At 45.1% G+C, this 21491-nt stretch overlaps 3 protein-coding genes across 4 annotated transcripts in view; 2 read left to right on the plus strand and 1 right to left on the minus strand.

Moving 5' to 3' along the window:
- The window catches only part of LOC134671260 (large ribosomal subunit protein uL14m), an 83760-nt gene that overhangs the window by 16972 nt on the left and 45297 nt on the right, over positions 1-21491 (minus strand). The gene's annotated exons all lie outside the window — the stretch shown is intronic.
- Positions 183-3430, plus strand: LOC134671202 (protein stoned-A). 2 transcript variants are annotated; one of them, XM_063528993.1, is made up of 2 exons: positions 183-409; positions 1091-3430. In XM_063528993.1, exon 2 carries the CDS (start codon positions 1122-1124, stop codon positions 3402-3404), a length of 2283 nt encoding a protein of 760 aa, XP_063385063.1. In that variant the 5' UTR covers positions 183-409; positions 1091-1121; the 3' UTR covers positions 3405-3430. The 2 variants fall into 2 exon arrangements, with proteins under 2 accessions (XP_063385063.1, XP_063385064.1); XM_063528994.1 differs by having other exon boundaries at positions 183-352.
- LOC134671201 (protein stoned-B) lies at positions 3436-14682 on the plus strand. Its single transcript, XM_063528990.1, has 13 exons — positions 3436-5053; positions 5346-5514; positions 5781-5926; positions 6281-6449; positions 7207-7422; positions 7849-7993; positions 8176-8410; positions 8969-9137; positions 9750-9864; positions 10347-10510; positions 11515-11669; positions 13706-13916; positions 14400-14682. Exons 1-13 carry the CDS (start codon positions 3436-3438, stop codon positions 14536-14538), a joined length of 3651 nt encoding a protein of 1216 aa, XP_063385060.1. The 3' UTR covers positions 14539-14682.

The raw sequence follows: 21491 nt of genomic DNA on the forward strand, positions 1-21491 counted from the left end.
CCACAACACAATATTAAGCCTTGTGAGTTGTGAGGCTTACTTAGTTAATTTTTGAAAGAATGTCCTATTGATACTAGCTATATTTTTAAATATTTGTTATTAATGTTATAATATATTTTTAAATATTTGTTATGATTTTAAAGAGTTAATTGTCTGTCATAAGGTGTGAAGATCGGTGCAGGAGGCTGCCTATTACATAACACTGCAAGCGTAGGATGTGACTCTTGAACTTTGCGAGGGCGGGCGGGGCTGCGCGCGGCGCGGATCGATGCGGCCGCCCGCCCAGTAGCCCGCAGAGCGCGCCCCGAGCGCACGACTCGACAACCGGCGATCTTCTAGTGTTGCGATGAAGGTAGTAGTAGCGCGGTAGCGGTATGATAGCTGTAGGTAGCGGCGGTAGGATCGGCCGGTACGTGTTGCTGTTGTGCCGCTCACCATCACCGGCCATGCGACCATCTTCATCCGATCGATTGTTTATAATGTTATACTGACGTTTTTAAGTGACCTTGTCTTAAGTGTCTACTCCAAGGGTTTTCTCACGAGCTTAATATGTCTCACCATCATTTGACAGCTTTAAAGCTGAAGGGAGCGGAGGGTAAAAGGCCAAGGCCGAAGGGGATGCTGCGTAGCGACATCTTACTAAATTTTCGGCCATTTTTTTCTTCAACTGTCACACCATTCCCATTAACCGTTGGCTTTTTATGTAACGCATGATTTTTACTTCATTTTCACGGCACTATTTACTTATTAATTGTAAAATATATATGTATAGATGAGTTAACGTCAGAGCTATTAAGCGCTCACCACCGCACCGGCGTCCCAGAGGACGTCACGTCACGGCCATCTATCGATTAAACTTTCTATATCTGTATTCTATAAATCTACTTACTTCAGTGAAACCTCAATATGAAGAGTATATTCTTTAGAATGATTGATTGCGGAGTATGGAACCTCTAATAAGTTGATATAACCAAGGACACCTTACCCTAAAATTTTTGTCTAGAAAATTATATGATGTTTCTTTATTGAGGTTCCACTGTATTTATAAAGACATTCAGGAGTTTAATCGATATCATTTGTATTGTTTCAGCAACGCAGAGACCTCTTTATAAGCACATATAATGCTAAAACTACCCAAAGGCCTTAAGAAGAAGAAAAAGGGAAAAAAGTCGAAACGCAAAGACGAGGAGTTATTTACCGAAGAGGAACTCGAAAAGTACCGCGCGGAGCATCAGCAACCGGCTGAGTCCGGCGAACCCTCCAAGGAGAATGAGGAGTGGTCCAAGTTCAAGGACTTGACCACTGGTATTGACAGTGTACTTAAGAAGACTCAGGGTGATCTTGATCGTATCAAGTCCACCTCGTTCTTCCAACGCATACCTGCGGGCGTCAAGGAGCTCCCGCCATCGCCGCCGCCACCTCCCCCCACCCGCCAGGTGGTCACTGTCACCGCCGCCGACTTCCCGCAGCTCGCCGCCGCCGACGAACACGACGACGCGAGTGACATCGGCGTCACAGACGACGAGTCCGAGGAGGACGACCAGGACGATATCTTCGATACTTCATATGTCGAGGCTGTAGAAAGGGGAGAAGTCAAGCTTGCAGTCGTCCCCGACTCGCCGGACGACGCGCAGGACGACGATCTCTTTGATACATCGCACCTCGACGCGCTTATCAAGGGACAGGACCCTAAAACTTCCACTGGGAAGAAGGGACTAGATATTGGAATCGCCGTATCCGTTCTTACAGGTCGGATAGATAACGTCACTGTCACTACCAAGCGGTCGCAGAAGAGGGCTATACCGGCGGACTTGTTGTTAGAGGGTGACAACAGTGACCCTTCAGCAGCTCCCCCCGTAACCCCCGTCGCACCCAGCGAACCTGAGGAGAAGAGTATCCTAGACATCGATGCGGACATACCTATCAATACCCCGATAGACCTCAGTGTTTCGCTCCATACGTCTTTGATTCAACAAAATAAAGCTCAAGAAGATCCTCTAGAGGCTGAGGTTCCTGAGCCTCAACCGGTAGAAGAAGAAGACGACGAATTTACTCAATTAGCGGCACAGTCCTTAGGGGTTAGTGCGGAAGTAACCAAGCTTGAACAAACGGAAATTGTTGCCGCGCCTGTGATCCAGGAGTCGTGGTCTGTATTTGAAGCCGACAAGGTATCTGAAGTATTCGCAGAGGGTGTCGCGGAGGATCAGATCGACGTTATCGACCCCTATCTTGACCAGGACGATCCGTTTGACACTAGCTTTGCGGACGCTGTAGTACCTGTAAGCGCAGCTCCTATTAAAAAGGAGGCTGTTATTTTAGAGGACGACGACGATTTCGACCCTCGGGCCGAGGAAAACCGAGCGAGGTTAAATAACCGACGGAAATCTTCCGTACGTATTCATTTGACTGACCCATCTGGCATCCGGGAGTCCATCACTTCAGACGACCGAGACCTTGGGGATAAAGAGGAGTCGATCCCAGCGCGCGACTTACTGGGCGGGAGCACCACCGATTTAACTGCTCTTGGTGATTCACCTCTCGATCCTGTAGACATTAATAACGATGAAATAGATCCTTTCGATACTACCATCGTCGATAAAATAGTCGCGCCCGGTAGAGTAGAATTGAAATTATTGGAGCAGGAGCTGATAGGAGCTAAGTCTGTACCGGCAGCGCCCGTGTATCGTGTACCCAGCGACCCGGACTTTGACCCGCGTGCCGAGGAGCCCGTACCTTTATCCGAACGGCGCGCCAGTCGCCCTGAGAATCTTACTTACAGCAAGAGCGTAGTGTTTGACGTCGAACCCACGCTTCAGCCCAACAAGCCCAAAACCGTTAAGCCTGTCACGCCGTACTACACGCGCGAGGTCTCCATCACAGAAGACTCTGAGGACGCCGAAGCCAACGACACCGTCCCAGAATCGTTAACAAGAACTCGCTCAGACGAGGATTTGGCGCCCAAGTTCACCTATCAGACGAAGAGGCGACATTCGGAGCTCCCTCAGTCGAGCCAGAGCAAGACGAAGCCGAGTCTGCTAGAAACGGCCCCTATCCCCATCCAGACTAAGGTACTGACACCGTGCAACCCCAAGCCCCAACCGCTCGTGGAGGAGGAACTCGACCCTTTCGACACTTCGTTTGCCGGTGAACTAGCCCCAACTAAAACAGAGTTAAAGTTGCTAGCAAAAGAGTTCTCCTGCGACGAGACTAACGAACCAGAGGGACCCCAGGACTTATTGGACCCGTCAGACGATATATTCCAAATAAAAGCGCTCACACCTGAGCCCTCGAATATTTCTCGCCTGCCAGAGGAGGAGTTAGATCCTTTTGACACCTCGTTCGCGGGCGACCTTCAGCCGGGAAGAACTGAACTTAAGTTGCTCGAATCGGAGTTTCTTAATTGAGACAAGGGGGGGCTTTTGAAAAGAAATCAAAATGGCGTTTAATCCATTTTTAAGCATGGGGGAGCCGGTAGCGCCGGTGACGACGGAAGCTGTCAATCCGTTTATGATGACGACGGACGAGGCGCCGGTGGAGTACACCGGCGATAACCCTTTCGCGGCTAGCAACCCGTTCTCGGACTTTGGGTACGACCCGCCCGCCGGCGACGTGCCATCTGATATCTTTGGCGCCGAGCCCACTGGTGGGGCTACCCAATTCGACGGTTTCAGTGCGCCCGCCGAGCCTGCCGGTGGGACCACCCACTTCGAAAATTTCGCGACGCCCGCCGCACCCGTTGATCTGTTTGGCGCCCCGCCAGTCAAGCCGACCGAGCTCGAGCTGGTCTCCACGACTGCGGACTTTTCGTTCGGAGAAGATCTCAACAACGCGGTACCACCTCGCCCGCTACCACCGGAGACGCAGAATCTTATTCTGACAGTGACGGGACAGATGGAGTTCACGAGCTCACACTTGCTCGACCGTATTCCACCGACACGCACGCCTAGCCCTGTGTCTGTGCGTGACATACACTCGGCCTGTCCTACGCCAGAGCCTGAGTTGGAGCCGCTGCCATTGGACGAACCCGCGCCGGTGCAAACGGCGGCCCCCGCCGCTCCCGTGCAGACAGACTTTGACATCAATCGCAATAAGCCGGTGCGACCGCCACCCGCACGGCCTCCCGCTGCGCGTCCTCCTCCCCCGCGCCCCGCGCCGCCACCAGTTCCACAGGCGCCGGTACAACAACAGCCAGCTACGGACGATATTAACCTCTTCGACGCTCCAGTTCCCGTAACCGTGAAGCCGACAAAGGAGGCAATTTTGAGTTTGTACTCGGCACCAAAGCAGGAGGAGAAGCCGATTGATTTCCTAAGCGATGATATTGTAGACGATGTCCCGGCCGTAAAAGCTGAGGTGCCGACCGTCACATCGGCGCCGGTTCCGGCAGCCCCGGTAGTCAATGAGCCGGTCGCAGTGGTACAGCAGCCGTCGCCACCGAAAGCTCGCGAGCCACCGCCATTGCCACCAGCGCCCGCTGTGGCAACTGCGCCAGCCGTTCCAGATGCAGCACCTATGGACTGCTCCGAGCCACCCGAATCTGCACCCACAACAAACACGACGCCGTTCACCGAGGTCACGAACGACAATTTCTCAGCGGAGCCGCGCGACGAGGAGATGAACCCATTCGAGTCCGGTGCTAATACTTTTACGGACTCCACTCCATTCACCGATGCAGGCACTAACATTTTTGGCGTGCAGGAGGAAGCTTTTCCAGCTCAGAATAACGACACATTCGGTGCAGCGGATAACGGTTTCGGAGCCGTTTCTAATGGAGCGTTTGAAACATCAGCAACTAACATTTTCGCCGCGTCAAACGACGCGTTTGCGGATAACGCGAACAACTTTTGTATGGAGCAAGGCGGCGCGTTCGACGCGCCGGCATCGGCGACAACGGCGGCGTCGGCGGGGTGGGATGCGGCACCGGCACCTGCGGCGGCGGGTTGGGACGCCGCGCCCGAGGCCATGGCGCAGGACGCCTTCCCGGACTCACAAGACGCTTTCGACGCTTTCTCCGCCAAATTCGACAACACCGCTGCCAAACATCTGAACTCAGGTAAATATTACAAATTTTCGAACTAACTAATTGCTTACTAAGTACAACTATTGTTAGATTGCCTAAAAGTCTACATGAACATCCTCGTCCAATTAATTTGATAGCGCAGACGTGTCCGCAGAAAAGAGGAGTGCAAATCAAAAGAAAATATGTGAGAGATATGGATGGAATTGGATGGATGCTAGAAAGTGTGACGAAAGAATGCACAATATGATATTTGTATTGCGCACAGCCAGAAGTAACTAATGTTGATCTAGACAAGGCAATCTCAACGGCTGTGTTTTGTTTGCAGGGGCATGGGGAGATGATGGTAGTTCAGAAGAGACCCCAGGAGGCTTCGAGGCGGAGGCGTTTGACCCGTTCTTGAGCATGGGGGCTCCCCCGGCCCCCGCCGCGACACCGCGCTTGCAGTCACAGGGCTCTAAGGACTCCGCTGATGACTCGTTCTCACTGTTCATCAGGTAATTTAACGTCCAACTGGATCTAAACCTTTCATCGCTAATCAGTCATGGGAATGGAAGTTCGTGTTCGTTTTCTTGGTAGTACTATGTAGTTTGCTGTAGTCTGGTCAACATCCCAGAAAATATCAAAAAATTCCGATCCTCCTGAATAAGATAAGAGATGAGATAAGTCCAGCCATTGTGCTGGTTGGACCAAAAAAAACATTGCTCGTCGCAACGACGGAATAGTTCGTTGGACCCAATGTCATTAAAGGGTTTTTGCGCAGACCGAAGGACAGTACCGGTGCGGACGCGGGCGCTGCAGTGCCGGCGTTGGCGCCCCCGCCGCGCCCGCAGGCGCTGCCCGAATCTCCGCGTGCTAATCCGTTCGACAAGAGTGCCGAGGCGCCAATTCCACGCGCCGATGCTTACGGTAAGCAGTCACTGCCCAATTAACTACATTTTCGATTTTCTATCACCAAACACAACTTTAATTTCGATATGCTTGTTTCCTTCACACAAGATATTCCTAATAGAGCTTAACATTGTGAAAGCCAACTAGGTACTAGGCACCAGAACAAAGGAAAACTCCAAACGGTTGGATTAAAAAATAACGAAACCTACCTAACAATCGGCTGTCCTGACATCGTGTGCGTCCCGCACACGACACTAGTGGCCTATTTTATATAGCTACAAGTTACAATTTACAAGCGGAAGTCTCTTTCTAGTTAGAACGAGACTTCCGCTTGTAAATTATAACTTGTAACAATTGTTTTTTTATGTGCAGAGGAACAGCGGCGCGGCTCCGGCGGGTCAGGCGGCGAGACGCCACCGACGCCATTGTTCGACGACGATGTATCCCAGCCACTCGAGGACTTCCCTCGGGTCAAGTACGACGGGCCGGGCTGGGAGATGCAGCTGAGACAGCCGGTGAAGAAGAAGATTACCGGACAAAGGTGAGTCTTCCTAAAAGTATAAGAAAAGAGTCGATAATTTTAGTCTGAAAATATTCGAATCTATTTTTAACGATATGACTGCGTTTGTAAACTACCTGCGTAACTTACCTATACTTAAAACTTTTAAGCTTTCATGGAATTTGAGAAGTCTCCCTAGCTATTATAATGTTTCAGGGATGTACAAACAGTTACACTGCTATTGGCGGATTGTAAATCTTTGCAATAAGCTTTACGAACTTAGAGCATTTAGTATCTGGAGACGATATGGCTGTCATTTTCTGTACAAAACAGTCTGCAGATTTTTGCGAGGGAGGGGACGTCAAATGTATTGCTATTTCTAATGATTTCTACGTAACGTACAAATAGCCATGTAAGTCAAAGTTTGCATAATTGTGCAAGGTTTTCGGCAAAGGGGTAAGCTCTTAAAGGAGATTCCAGTTTTTTTTTTTCATAGGCCATAAATTGTATGTGTACATGTTGATGTTAGGCAATACAGTGAGAATCAATACAATTTTACCCAGTGGGTGTAGCTACATATTTACTTACATACCTACTTATTAACTAACCGTTTATATTATAATATTCACTTAAGCTGTAGGGGCATAACTCAATGACAATTTTTTTAAGTGCTGTCACAAATTTCAAGTCATCGAGTGACTTAATTTCTACGGGCAACGTATTAAACACTTTAGCAGCTACAGTTATTATATTTATGCTCTAAGTTAACGAATAGTGAGTATTTGACGTTGTTCCGCAGATTTTGGAAGAAGGTGTTCGTCCGCGTGTCCACACAGGGCGAAGCGCCTGTTCTCCAACTCTTCAAGACCGCGCAAGACAAGGAGCCATACCAGGAGCTACCTCTGCAAGCCTGCTACTCAGTGTCGGAGGTCGGCGCGCAGCAGTTCGATACCTTCGGCAAGATCTTTACGGTCAAGCTGCAGTATGTTTTCTACAAGGAGCGCCCCGGTGTCAGGTAAACCATTGCAATGTTGACAAATTAATCATAAAGCGGCTAGAACAATCACCATTCATCACCATTATAGTATCACCATTTCAGTAACCCGGGGTTAACCGGTTAAACCTAGAGTTACCATGGGTACCCAGTACCTACAATATTTTTAAAATTTGTAATATGCAATTTTGCATTATTAATTATTGTAAAATAAAAACAATGACCACCGAGCTGATCTCATTCTTTGATCTAAAGCGATCCTGTCCTGAACATACTGCATCCTGATCCTGGTCATGCTGGTCCTTCGAGCCGGATTGATGGAATTCGTTTTTTTCTCTTGCTCGTTTCTTCCCAGAAAAGCCGACGTAAAATGAAGAGGGGTCATCCCCTTTACTTCTAATGTTTCTACTTTTTTCAATTAAAATAATATTTTTTGTGATTCTACAGGCCCGGGCAGGTGACAAAAGCGGAGCGCATCACGAACAAACTGTCACAATTCGCGGCATACGCCATCCAGGGTGACTATCAGGGTGTCAAGGAGTTCGGTAGCGATCTCCGCAAGCTGGGTCTGCCAGTGGAACATGCCCCGCAGGTACGAAATCAACACACTTTACTGAACATTCTTGTACAGTCGCCATCAGAAACCACATCCAAACCAACCACGCCAAAACTTCTTGAGCAATTGGTCAATTTTAAATTCTCTTGGTTAATTAATCTTTTATTACCAAATGTCTGCAGTAATTTACGTTACCTTGACTAAGTTTGATCTCGCAGGTGTCGCAGCTATTCAAGCTAGGCTCCCTCAACTACGAGGACATTATCCAGTTCTCATGCTGCATAGAAGAGGCGCTGTTCCGTCTCTCAGCGCATCGCGACCGCGCGCTCGCTTACAAGATGGAGGAAGTCCAAGTGACAGCTGTCGATGAATTGTATGTCGAACAGGACGCGGATGGGTCTGTTCAGAAGCAAATTGCGCGTGTCAGGCTGTTCTTCCTTGCATTCTTAAGCGGTAAGTGACAATTAAAAGGTGTCATATTGTAGGTCATTAGCAATTATGATCGAGTTTTCGTTGGAGTATGGATGAGTAAGTATATAATACCTACAGCCAGCGTCATATAGTAGGTATGATAGCATCCTCATCAGTATTTAAATGTGTACCGAACTATTTGAATACTTTGGATGCTACCTACTATACGACGCTCATCTTCTTAGGGATAGGTACAGCCGCCCTAGCCAAGGTGACAATCGCTATCGCTTCGCCATCGAAGCGCTTTGTGTCTGTCTATAGCCCCCTCCAGACTATGCGCGTGAATCGCGGGCGAAGCTGCGAACGCGAGTGTGGAGTCGATTTCGCTGTCTGCGAAAATCGACACCACACTCGCGTTCGCGGCTTCGCGCCGCGATTCGCGCACGAGTCTGGAGGGGGCTTATCACTCTTCCATATTGGTGTGATAGCGACAGTTGCGTTTCGTTCGCTACGGAGCGTTAGCGATTGGCATGTTGTCTATTACGGGGCATGTAATCGCTCAGACATCATTTAAATCTGGTTTTAACTAATATTGCACAGGCATGCCGGACATCGAGCTGGGTGTGAACGACCTCCGCCGACAAGGCAAGGAAGTGGTCGGTCGGCACGACATCATCCCCGTGGTCACGGAGGAGTGGATCCGCGTCGAAGACGCCGAGTTCCACGCTTGCGTGCAGCCAGAGGAGTTCTATAACACGCAGATTATTAAGTGAGTACGTTTGGTGAACCAAACACGAGACTCTCTTCTCTTCTTCAGCGAGTATGCGCCCACTGTTGGGTATACGCCTCTCCAAATCTCCTCCAAGCCCGATTTGCTGCTTCTCTCCTCCAGAGTGGGCCTGCAATTTTTTTAATATATCCTCCCATCTTGTTGGAGGTCTGTGATCTGGTCTTTTTGAACGAGGCCTCCACGCTAGGACACGCTTGCTCCAAGACACGAGGCTAATGAGTTATAATAACGTAGCCAAATACTCGTACGTGGTACTGTCAATAACTATCGCGGTCGCCATGTAAAAAAAAAAAATGTAAGGAGGTGATACAAGAGAACAACTAGAACAAGTGAAACAGTGACTAGATTATATAGGATAAACTTGACTACGTCATTGCTAAAATAGTCATCTCTGCTTTTCTGCATTGCATAGTCTCAACTCAATGTTGTCGGCGGCTTTACTACACTACACTATTCTGATTCTATTCGTCGGACGAGAAAGCTACCAACCTTTGCCTACATGCGAATCATATCCCATGACAAAAAGTGCTAGCAAAACCTAAGGCAAAACAAGGCTCGTGGAGTCTTATGACGTATCGTGAATTTGTGCAGGTTCAAGCCTCCAGACGCGTGTTACATCGAACTGTTGCGCTTCCGCGTGCGTCCGCCTAAGAATCGCGAGCTGCCGCTGCAACTCAAGGCTGTTTGGTGCGTCACTGGGAACAAGGTTAATCATTATTTATTTTCTTTTAAATTAAAATTCAAGCGTTAGAGAATTTCAATATTTTCGACTGTGGCGTTTGCTCTACAATCCATCTGTAGATTCTGTAGCAAATCACCTTGCCAGTCTGCTTTCCGAAAACTTACCGAAATTTGGAAATTTTCTTTAGAGACTATTTGTAGGTTTAACAAGCCGTGGCTGTTACGTGGTAGCTATAGATGGATTCTTCAAATTTGTGATCAAAGTTTGATTGTTCATATAACGGAAGATTTAACTCAGAAATACGAGTATGGATTCCCCATACTCGTATTTCTGAGCTTTTTCGATGTGAAAACTTTTCAGAAATTTAGAAATATTCCATCGGGACATTTTCGGTGAGGGTATTCGGATGAGAGTGGCAAGGAACTGAATTTCGTATAAATTTTTGGTACCTTTATATGTCCAGTGTCAACGTCATGTAGGTAATGATGATGAAACTATATCTACAGGTGGAGCTTCGAGCAGATGTATTGGTGCCAGGCTTCGCATCGCGCAAGCTAGGACAGGTGCCGTGCGAGGACGTTGCTATCCGCTTCCCCATCCCTGAGTGCTGGATCTATCTGTTCAGAGTCGAGAAGCACCACCGTTACGGCTCTGTCAAGTCTGCGCACAGGTACTTAGAGTACTACTACTGTAATCACTATATGGCTCTAATGGACAATGTCTTGAGTAATACATATAGTCCCAGTAAAAATACGTTAATGGAATATTATTTATTATTATTTTATTATTTTATTTGATACACTAGCAGCTCTTAGAGCTGATGCGTGTATATCGAAGCACTTGTATTTTATTTTGCACTTTTTAAAGTTCTAAAATGTGTATCCAGTCTATTTTTGAAAGTGTTGACCGACGGTGCACTAACAACAGTATCTGGTAGAGAGTTCCACACATTTACCACACGATTCGGCAAGAAGTGTTTTCTAGGGTTACTAGCACACGGAGGTTTGACAAGTTTTTTAGAGTGTCCTCTCAACCTTACATTCTGACTTGATGTGTATAGGTCTTTAATATTTGGAACATTGTAGTGACCGGACAAGATTTTGTAAGTCTCAATAAGATCGCCTCGCTTCCTTCTGTCCTCCAATGTTGTAAGACCTAATTCTTGAAGCCGTTCTTCATATGGTTTGTCTTTCAATGAAGCAACCATTTTAGTTGCTCTTCGCTGAACTTTTTCCAGTAATGAAATGTCCTTTTTAAAGTAGGGGGACCATATCTGAAAAGCATACTCAAGTAAGGGACGAAGATATGATTTGTATATTCTAATAAATAGTTCCTTAGTAATAACATGGAATGCTTTCCGGATCATATACAGCATAGAGTTTGCTCTCTTGGTGATTTTGGTGATATGTGTGTCCCATTTCAAGTTATGCGAAACAGTGATGCCCAGGTCTCTTTGACTAGCTACAGCTTGTAGGGTGTAGGATGTAGGATGTAGGTCGCTAACTCCAACTTTTATCAAGCATCTCGTGCATTCAGGTGAACTGGCGCTGCTTAGGTAAGTTTTTGCAGCACATGTACCTAAATATGGATTCTTATGATATTGGCGTGTTTTCTCAGCCATTTACCATGTTTATCTAGCTGATTCTAGTGACATTACCAATTCTTTGTATGCAGACGTACGGGCAAGATCAAGGGTATCGAGCGGTTCCTCGGCGCCGTGGATACGCTGAGCGAGTCCCTGATCGAAGTGACGTCGGGGCAGGCCAAGTACGAGCATCAGCACCGCGCGCTGGTCTGGCGAATGCCAAGACTGCCTAAGGAAGGGCAAGGTACATATACCGCTTCCATGCACATTGTTGTGTTACTAAAGCACGTTTTCAACTACACCTGATACGCGGCGTGTCAATGTCGACCATCGTCATTCGTTTGAGACAAATTGTAAATTGGAGTTTACGATAGATTTATAAGAAGGATAAATCTAGTTTCTTCACTTGGCAGGTTATTAAAACGTGCTTAATAAACCTGATGCTGATTTATATAATTTTTGAGAACTCTATTATTCATAGATTTAATAATCTCAATTCAAAAAGAGAGGGCTTAATATAGAGCCTTGAGGTACACCTCGAAGGAAATGCATTCAACTAATTTCGATTGATGATCAAACCTTAGAGATTTATCTTAAAGATAAATATTAGGAGACGGTTAAATTTACCATATTTATTTCTGTACTATTTTAATTACAAAATTAAAGTCTCGTTATTTACGTAATCAAATGCTTTTGATAGTTATGTCTGACGAATTAACTAGGGCAATTCAGGTAAATGTAAATCCCATTAACGTAACGACAATCAGCGTAGAGTCCGTCTAAGCTAATCTGCACCAGTTTTGATATAACAAAGTGTGGAAATGCCACAATAAACGTTTCTTTGTCATTGCAGTGTGATGCGCGCTTGGAATCGGACGCGTTTCACTGCATAATATCGAATAACATATTTATTCGCGATCGGCGTGACTTAGGTCGCTGCCCCGTATATTTCGCGATGGGTTCGCAACAACTCATAGCGAATGAATTACTGGCGTTTGTACAGAATGCCATAGACACCATGGATGAAGTCAGCATCAGGCAGATCTGCAAATCAAGTTTCAGTGAAGACGACATTTGCAGTGGCAAGGCGCTGCTCTTCCAGACGCTCGGCAAAACTGACCAGATGCCACCCCGTCGGAGGGATGGGGGCGTGAAGAGTCTCCAGGATATAATACAACTGTTCAAGGAGATCGATCCAGACGACGTGCCTGCCTTCGTTGCGAAGCGGCTAGACCGGTTACCGCCGGTTACCTTTGATCACGTCGATGTCACCAGGCTGCTGAAGGACATAACATTCCTGAAGACGAGTCTGGCAGAAGTGCAGGCTAAGTTAGAGGTATCTAATAATGCCATCAGTGAGCTACGTTCAGAATTGGCGTTATTACGTAGCGCACGTTCGGAATGTAGGTCAGATACCTCTAACATAGCCGTGTGTCACGTTGCGCGGAATGTGTCCATCGGCGGTATTGAACCCGCGAATTTGGATGCGTCGGCGATTGCTGAGCAGGCGACCGCCGACCCGCGCCCCGCCGCCGCCCGCCCGTCTACGTCACCGGAGACGCGCACGTCACGCGAGAGTACGTTAACCCCGAAACGTTCTTACGCTGCTACTGCTGCTAAGCCGCCTGCTGCGTCCAAGCCTAAGCAGCGGCCGAAGAAAGGGGTGCAGAGCCTTCGTGAACCTGTTCACAAGGACCAATCACAGCCGACTCTAAGGGAGTCGCGATGCGACGCGGACGGTTTCAAGAAGGTGGAGAAGAGAAGAAAACCGGCTCGTCAGAATCAGTGTGGTACCGCACCGACTGGACCCAACCATTTGCTGCGTCCTGCAACACCGTCGACGCTGCTGTATGTGTCCCGTCTACATTACCTTACGAAGGTCGACGACATCGTATAGTATGTGAAAACGAAGACCGGCTTCATCCTGAGGGTCGCGAAGTTGGAATCTCGACACAATGCGAATTTTAATTCGTTTGTGGTGAGCGTTCCGACTGATCATCTAGCGACCTTCACCAAGGAGGAGTTTTGGCCGAAGGGTGTCAAGTTTCGGCGGTTCCGCGGTTGGCTTCCTGACACTGCGGGGTTGCGTAATGCATCGCAGCCATAATGTGATTTGTAGTGTTTAGTTTTAAAATATATTTTTATAATATGTATGCTAGTTTTAAGGTATTTATGTACGGGCCACTAGTTGCCTGAAATAAAGATTTCATTCTTTCATTCATTCATTCATTGCAAATTCCGACTCCCGTGTGACGCTCACCTTATTTTGTTTCTTTTCAGGCGCATACACAACGCACAACCTGGTCTGCCGTATGGCGCTGACCTCCTACGACCAGATCCCCGCCGAGCTGGCGCGCGCCGCACACGTGTCGTTCACGATGCCGGCGACCCAAGTGTCGCACGTGACTGTACGCTCCGTGTCGCTGCAGAACCACGACCGTGACGACCCGCCGGAGAAATACGTGCGGTATCTAGCGAGGCACGAATATGTGTAAGTGTCTATTTAAATAGGTACCTATAAATAAAACAGAATTAAATAACTGACCTATAAAACTTAAAAACGAAATCTAAAGACAAATAAAACGAATCTTAAAATCAACTTGCTCGAACCTAAGAACTTGCCGATCCCACTTGATTCGATTGTAAGATTATGACACAGAATAAATTATGACCGATCAAATCAGAAGGTGCGGATGTAAAAATGCATATTTTCGACGCTTAGTATGCGCGTTTGGGAGCCGTCTTTTGATTTCGAGCTATCACCATAAATCTAACATTAGTGATTATAGTGTGTACGTGTATGGATTCTATATATATATGTATGTATGTATGTGATTGTCGCCAATTACTTTCAGGATTAAATTAACAATTTGATTATCCCACATGGACACTGCTTAAAACCGTTACAAATCCTCGCCCAGATCCTGAAGAATAATCAAATGATTTTTGATTATTTTTCATTTATTTTTTTCAGCGTGGGCATCGAGCGTACAACGGGCACGGCGAACGCGCCGTCAGCGTACGCGGCCGCCGCCGCCGTGCCGCGCGCGCCCGAGCCCGCGCCCGCCCCCGCCGCGCCGCAGCCGCCCTCCTCGGACTCCGACTCCGACTGAACCGTCGAAAGCCACTGCTAATCCTACAAGGTTGGCGAGGCTTTAGACCGCTTCGATCTTGGTAGTATCCTGTAGGTTGGCAACCGAATTGTATTGTGGTCGGGACCTTGGACCGTTGGGAGCACGGTTGCCGGCCGAGTGCAAACTGAGCGGACGCTCGAGCGAGGCGACCAGCGGGGCATGCACCCAATTTCGAATGTCAGTACGCCTCACTTTATCATTAAAGCAAAATGTGAGACGTAAATACACATTGAACAAAGAAATTGGACAGGTGGAATAGCTCCCTTAGGCCCCTCCCACATCTAGCGTCTTTCGAGCGTCGGCGTCTGTCGGCGTCTGGTCAGCGCTATGGAAAATGACGTCGCTGCGCAGTTGCGTCGACGTTGCGTCGAGCAGCGGCCATAGAATTGTAGACGCCGACGCTCGAAAGACGCCAGATGTGGGGGGGCCCTGAATGCTCGCCACTGTGGCACCTAGAACTGAAATTGCGAGAGATCTACTGAGCTTCTTCGCAGTGCTTCTTCAAGAACGTTGACGCTAGCGTGAAATGACTGACATGCAGAAGGTCGTGGTAGAATTTTTCAGATTCGGTTTTGGACCAGAACATATGGCCCGTCATCAAAGCGGCATATAAATCTCAATATGATTTGATATCCCATAGTGCATCTCCAGTGGACGTTACCAATATTGAGCGTCAGACACTGCGAGTAATTTTAAATCAACATTTAGCTGAGATTTGTGAAGTTGTAATCTGGCTCCGATGGAGAGACGAGAAAATGTAACATTTTCCTACATCGTCACGCAGAAGAATCATGGTACTTAGATTACGTAACACACGGACCGTGATATTTTGTGTTCTGCTCCTATTAAACCGGCAAATTAACTAGGTATTAATAATATAATCTCATAATGAATAAATACAGGAACAACATAACGTCAGATATTTTTTGCATTATATATTTTCTACACATTGTGGACCCTGAAAGTAGGATTTTGAACGAGTATACCGATCTCCCAGGTGATGTTATTTTTATTTTGTATAAAATTATTGTACATATTATCTAGGTTGTATTTCTGTTGATTTACTTTAGGTAGTGTAAATTTAATTCAATTTAGGTACTTACTCTTACTTTTTCATTAATTTTCGACACAGGATGCTAGCATAATTTTGTATGAGTATAAAAGAATATAAAGTATTAAGTAGATAAAAGTCAGTTCGTAAGGCAGAGTTAGATTTCAATAATGGTCCATTTAATTTAAAATCAGTTAGTGATTTATTGAAGTTGTACTATTTATAGGAAAATTTGTTATGATGTTGTTATGCTTCGATCGTTTGTTTGCGCGGAGAGCTATGAAGGAGTGAGTAAAATAAAAGTTTTGAAAGAAAATACATACTTTAAGCGGCGCTGCGACCCATTATGAAAACGCCTGGCATTCACAACAAATACGTGTTCTGTAAAAAATGACCACTATGGCTCCTCTACACGATGGGCCAACGCCGGCCACTCCAAGGGACGCATTTATGCGTTAGAGGGAGCAAGTGATATTGCTATCTCATTCTACCGCATGGCTGCGTCCCTTGGAGTGGCCGGTGTGGCCCATCGTGTAGAGGAGCCATAAGCTACGCTACTGAGTGGTTCTAAATATTGTCATATGCTGCTATCTGTAGAGCCAATGCGTTTTATAGCGTCATTTATTAAGGTATGGGTACTCAGCGAGGTCAACCAGCAGCAAAGACGTTCTAGAGTTAGACCAAGAAAAGTCTGCAGCGATTTTAATCGCATACACAGTGCAAGTGTTATTTAATACGTTATAATTTCATAGAAGTTTGTCGTTGCAGACTTTTCTTGGCCTAACTTTATTGAGCATAATATCTACATACACGAAGGCTACGAAAAATAAAACGCTCCAAAGGAATCCGCTAGACGCTTACGCTAGCAGCGTCAACCCAACCGCCATATATCTAGGTACTATGGCCCATTGTGTGGGACGGATGAATAGGAGATTCGCCTGGAGCGTTTTCATTTCACTTAGCCTCGGGTTATGTGTCATGGCTCCTCTACATGATGGCCCAGCGCTACGCCAGCGAGATGACCTTGTGGTGATTGGAATATTGGACCAATAGGTTGGGCCATCGTGTAGAAGAGCATTCAAAAATGCTGCTTCGTTGCGTTGTATTGAGAGCCTAGTGGCAGGAGTCTCCTGTACATAGTAGTGATGATAATGAGCTTCGGACGGAACCCCGCCGACACGTGTCCAATTGTTTGCTACTGTTACTATAAAAATGTACTCTATATTTTCATAAAATACGTACTAAAATATATCAACATTTTTGAGATTACATACATATAAATTAAATTATAAATATTACGTCTCCCGCGTATATCGAGAAAGTGTAAGCTTTAAAAGCTCGAAGCGTCAGCGAATCGCGAGGCAGGCATGTATGTTATACCAAAGCATAATAAACTAAATATAATTGCTTATCTAGTGTATGTAATGGGTGACAATAGAGGTAGCGGTGTTTAAATATTGTAAGAAAAACATCAAGTGTCTAGAGATGCTCCATTATCATAACGATAAGTGGACCGATATTTATTCTGTTGTCGTTTTTTTTTCGACAGATTTCGGTAAGATTTGCTAAGTTTATAGAGCTCCTTATTCTGGGCGGAATAAACACGAAAACCCAATTTGGGACTTAAAACTAATGTAATTTTCCGTTGAGTTACGAAAGTTCCATATATATTTTCGTAGGTAACTCAGAGGAATATTTTTAGGACATACAGTGAAATTGCGCATATATTGTACAAAATAAGGAACTCTATACATCACCTATCTAGTACTTATCTATCTCTATATAATATATATCGAAATCTAAAGCCTGCTCTACACTCGCGCGCGAATCGCGGCGCGAAGCCGCGAACGCGAGTGTGGAGTCGAGTTCGCAGATCTGCGTGTAGAGCGGGCTATCGAATAAAATATCGACAACAAATTAAAAATCGGCCCTAGTAGTGTAAGGTAGGCTAGACGCGGCGACGGCCCGGCACCTACGATTGTGATAATAATATCATCTCCATAGTTGTTGATCATTATATTAATGTATGTTACTACACTTATAGCAATAAACTATCCGTATAACGTGCTAATTTGAGGTCATTTTAAGTTGTAATACTCAGTCCAATGAGACTTAGGGCACGTTTAAACTAGGTATACTTTATGGCACCTCTACACGATGGGCCAACGCCGGCCCCTCCAAGGGACGCATTAATGCGTTAGAGGGAGCAAGTGATATTGCAATCTCATTCTACCGCATGGCTGCGTCCCTTGGAGTGGCCAACGCTGGCCCATTGTGTGGAGAAGCCATTAGCATTCAATGAAGTGTAAACGCGCTCTTATCTCTGGCATAGAGTAACTATTAGAAATAACCCTTGACCTTTGCGTCTGTCTGTGTGTCTGTCTGCAGCGTGCTTCCGGTGGGACGAGCTTCGCTCGAAGCACTACCCTGTACGTATTGTATAAACTCACAAACCTAGTACAATTTCCAGTAAGTAGCAACCTAAACACTTGTTCGAATTTCTACTATATCTGTATGCCTATTGGGAAAGTATATCTATATTATAGTGGTGTTCATGGCGATTACAAGTTAACGGTACCTATATATGCATAAGACTAGTGGTAAGAAAGAACCTATATTGTTTGCTCGCCGCCCGCGGTGGGGCCCCACAGTGAGATGATCGCATGTAACTTGTAACCACTCAGATGGATCCTATGTTCTGTTGTCAATAAAAAATATGACTGTGATTTTTGCTATTTTTTGCATCCTAACTGAAACACAATCAACGACACAACAACAACGCAGCGTAACCACATTGTGGCAGTACGAACAATGTTTGGGTGTACGGATATTTTGTTCGGAGAATTGAACGGATAACTGATCGTAACATTTGTACGTGTAACAAATTCCGTCCACACTATCGGTACAAACTCCCGGCTCTGTCACGGCCACGGTGTTCGGTTCGGCGGTTTGTCACAAACGTGGACCCGGCTAAGTCTCGCTTGCGTCATTAGCATTACAAAGTGTACGAACTAAGTAGAGTTAGATCGAGAAAAGTCTGCAGCGATTTTGACAGCACACGCAGTGCAAGTGTTATTTTAAACGTCAAACTTCTATGAAATTATGCCGTATAAATAACACTTGCACTGCGTACGCTATCAAAATCGCTGCAGACTTTTCTTAGTTTACTTTATGAGAGAAATACACTCAATAAATGTTGAAATGTAAGTTCGAGATGTCCTCCGATTCTACTCAGACTACCTACAGGCCTATTCGGATTTCGAGATGATCACAAGATCTTGAGACGATTTAGAGATCAACTAGATCTACATTAGATATCGACTAGATGTGACTTGGATATCTAAGTAATAACTTGTCGAAATCGTTCAAGAGGACCTCCAGAATCGCGGAAACGTCAAATTTGATATATCTATCTTACAAATATCTTTAAATTATCCGTATCGTAATTTGTTGAAGTTTAGTAGAAATCTAATTCATTTTCCGAATCGAGCCGTGAAAATAAAACGACGCTGCGCTACGACTGCTACGCTGTAGCACACGTAGTACCTATTTTTCCGCTACGTAGCGAAAACTGTTCGTAGACACATGAGTCACATGACACGGTGCATCATCTCCGTCAAGCGCAGGCGCAATAAAAGCTGAGATAATGACTACTTCATTATTATTTTTATAATAACTACTTTCATTATTTTCATAAATAATAATAACAACCGTCGAATCCTTGAATTTCTCACAGGCTAGTGCTCATTTCATAGCTATAACTGTTAACAATTATTATAATGGCGCACTTGGATAATGGCCATATCTGCCGAAATATATATTGCATGTCGCGTCAGTATAAGTACATATATACCTAGTTCCACTTGAGTTGAGGTGAATGATTAAACACACAGCTACATGAAGTATATACTGATTGCAAAAAAGTGAATGAATGAATTTAAATTAGTGAGTGAATGAAAGTAAAAATGTAAATAAAAAAAATATTTTAATAGGTATAGGTATAAAAAACAGTAAAAAAAATACTTTTATAAACCATCGTCACTTAGCATATCTTCATCTGATTCGTTAAGATTGATTACGAGGATGATTGTCATGTGCGTGACTTCAACTCTGGTGAAACTATCTATACGAGCCCCGATGCATATGTTTTCGTCTGGTGACCCCATTTTTTGAGGTTCTCGCGTTTGTTCAAAATTAATGTTTTTGTTTAAAAATTACTAATATTTAATGCTTATACTAATGTAATTTAATTTTATATGGTAATACTCTGCAATAACTCAATCCAAATACAAGAAATACCGTTTGTACTGAAAGAAAAAAAAAAATGTTTTTTTTTGACGGGTTGGATTACAATATATGTGAAAAGGGCTATTACCAGGGAAAGCAATAGGGCTCTGCCAATGTACTGAAAATTTTGTTTCGAGCCCATGCATGCAGCAGTGCTGTAAGAGAGGACAATATGATTTGGACAACGTTTTTGAAAACTCCTTTTTTTCAGCAATAAAAGTCTCATGCATTTTTATTATACGATCAAAATAAACTACATTAAACATTGCTATTACGGTTCCCATTACTGGGTCATTATATGTTCATGTGTAAAAATTATTAAAATAAACAAAATTGTTGCGTGGAACTAGACGAAATCATTTGCATCGGGGCTCGTACCTACCAATTTAAAATCGCAAACAAAAGTGCCACAAATACCACTCCGTGGATATAACTAGATTGGCTACTCTACAAAAGTTAAAAATAAAAGCTCGTAAAATGGGTTACCCGTTTCTAGGTTTCTAGGTCAACCAGGCGATGACACGAATGAAAGCTAGTTACGAATGCTTTAAAAGGGTCACCTGTAGATCTCCGATCTACATCTACAACCCTAACTAAGGGGCTGTCCATAAATTACGTCATCGATTTTTGACGATTTTGGACCCCCCCCCCTAAAATCATCCAAAAATCATGCTTCAAATCACCCCATTTCCTCCTACATCATGCTACCATCATCCGATGTCCAGACCCCCCCCCCCTAATTTGAAATGACGTAATTTATGGATAGCCCCTAAGTAGCAGGGATGTTGCGAATATTTCCGCATCCGCGTAACATCCGCATTATTTTCAACATCCGCATCCGCATGAAATCGATGCAGAGCTTATGCGGATGCGGATGTTGAAAAAGTCGGTACCTACAGGAACGTCTTAGCGGCGGCGTAAGTGCGTAAGACGGCGCTTCGTCATTACCTATAACGAAATCGTCTAGATCCAGAAAAGTCGGCCAAGTTACTGTTTATTAAATATAACGCACTTATATATATATATATTCTTGTTCAAATACTAACAATTTCGTTTTTTTTTTAAATAATAATAACTAAAAATGTAATATCTCATGTTTTTTAAGTACCAAATCTTCGACATCCGCAGCCGCATCCGCGGATGTGAGCCTTTAAATATCTGCATATGCATCCGCATCCGCGGGTGTCAAAAATCTGCATCCGCAACATCCCTGCTAAGTAGATACCTACTTGACTCAAAGTTGGTTCAAGATACGTCTAGACGTCGCATAGTTAATAAGTATGTCTGATGTTGGCCGCGACTGACCCCTGACGAGTTTGATGAACTAAGTTTTGATGGCAATCATGACAGCGCTTTTTGGAATGTGGAAGCGAAATAGCTGAGTCATTGTTCAAAGAGTGCTAAATTAGGGGCATCATTAAAATGATAAACCCTTCAAGTCCAGTCAAGACGGAAAGTTTGTAAAGAGACTCGTTTTCGTTGCTCTTGGGTGTACCTCGCTTGAATTATTTGAAATATTAGCTAAGTAATTATTTACAACTTAAAATGTTAGGTTAAACTATCTTAATTGCTTGATGCATATTTGAGTTACCGG

This window comes from Cydia fagiglandana, chromosome 15 (assembly GCF_963556715.1).
Source record: "Cydia fagiglandana chromosome 15, ilCydFagi1.1, whole genome shotgun sequence".
In the NCBI taxonomy this organism is placed as follows: Eukaryota; Metazoa; Arthropoda; class Insecta; order Lepidoptera; family Tortricidae; genus Cydia; species Cydia fagiglandana.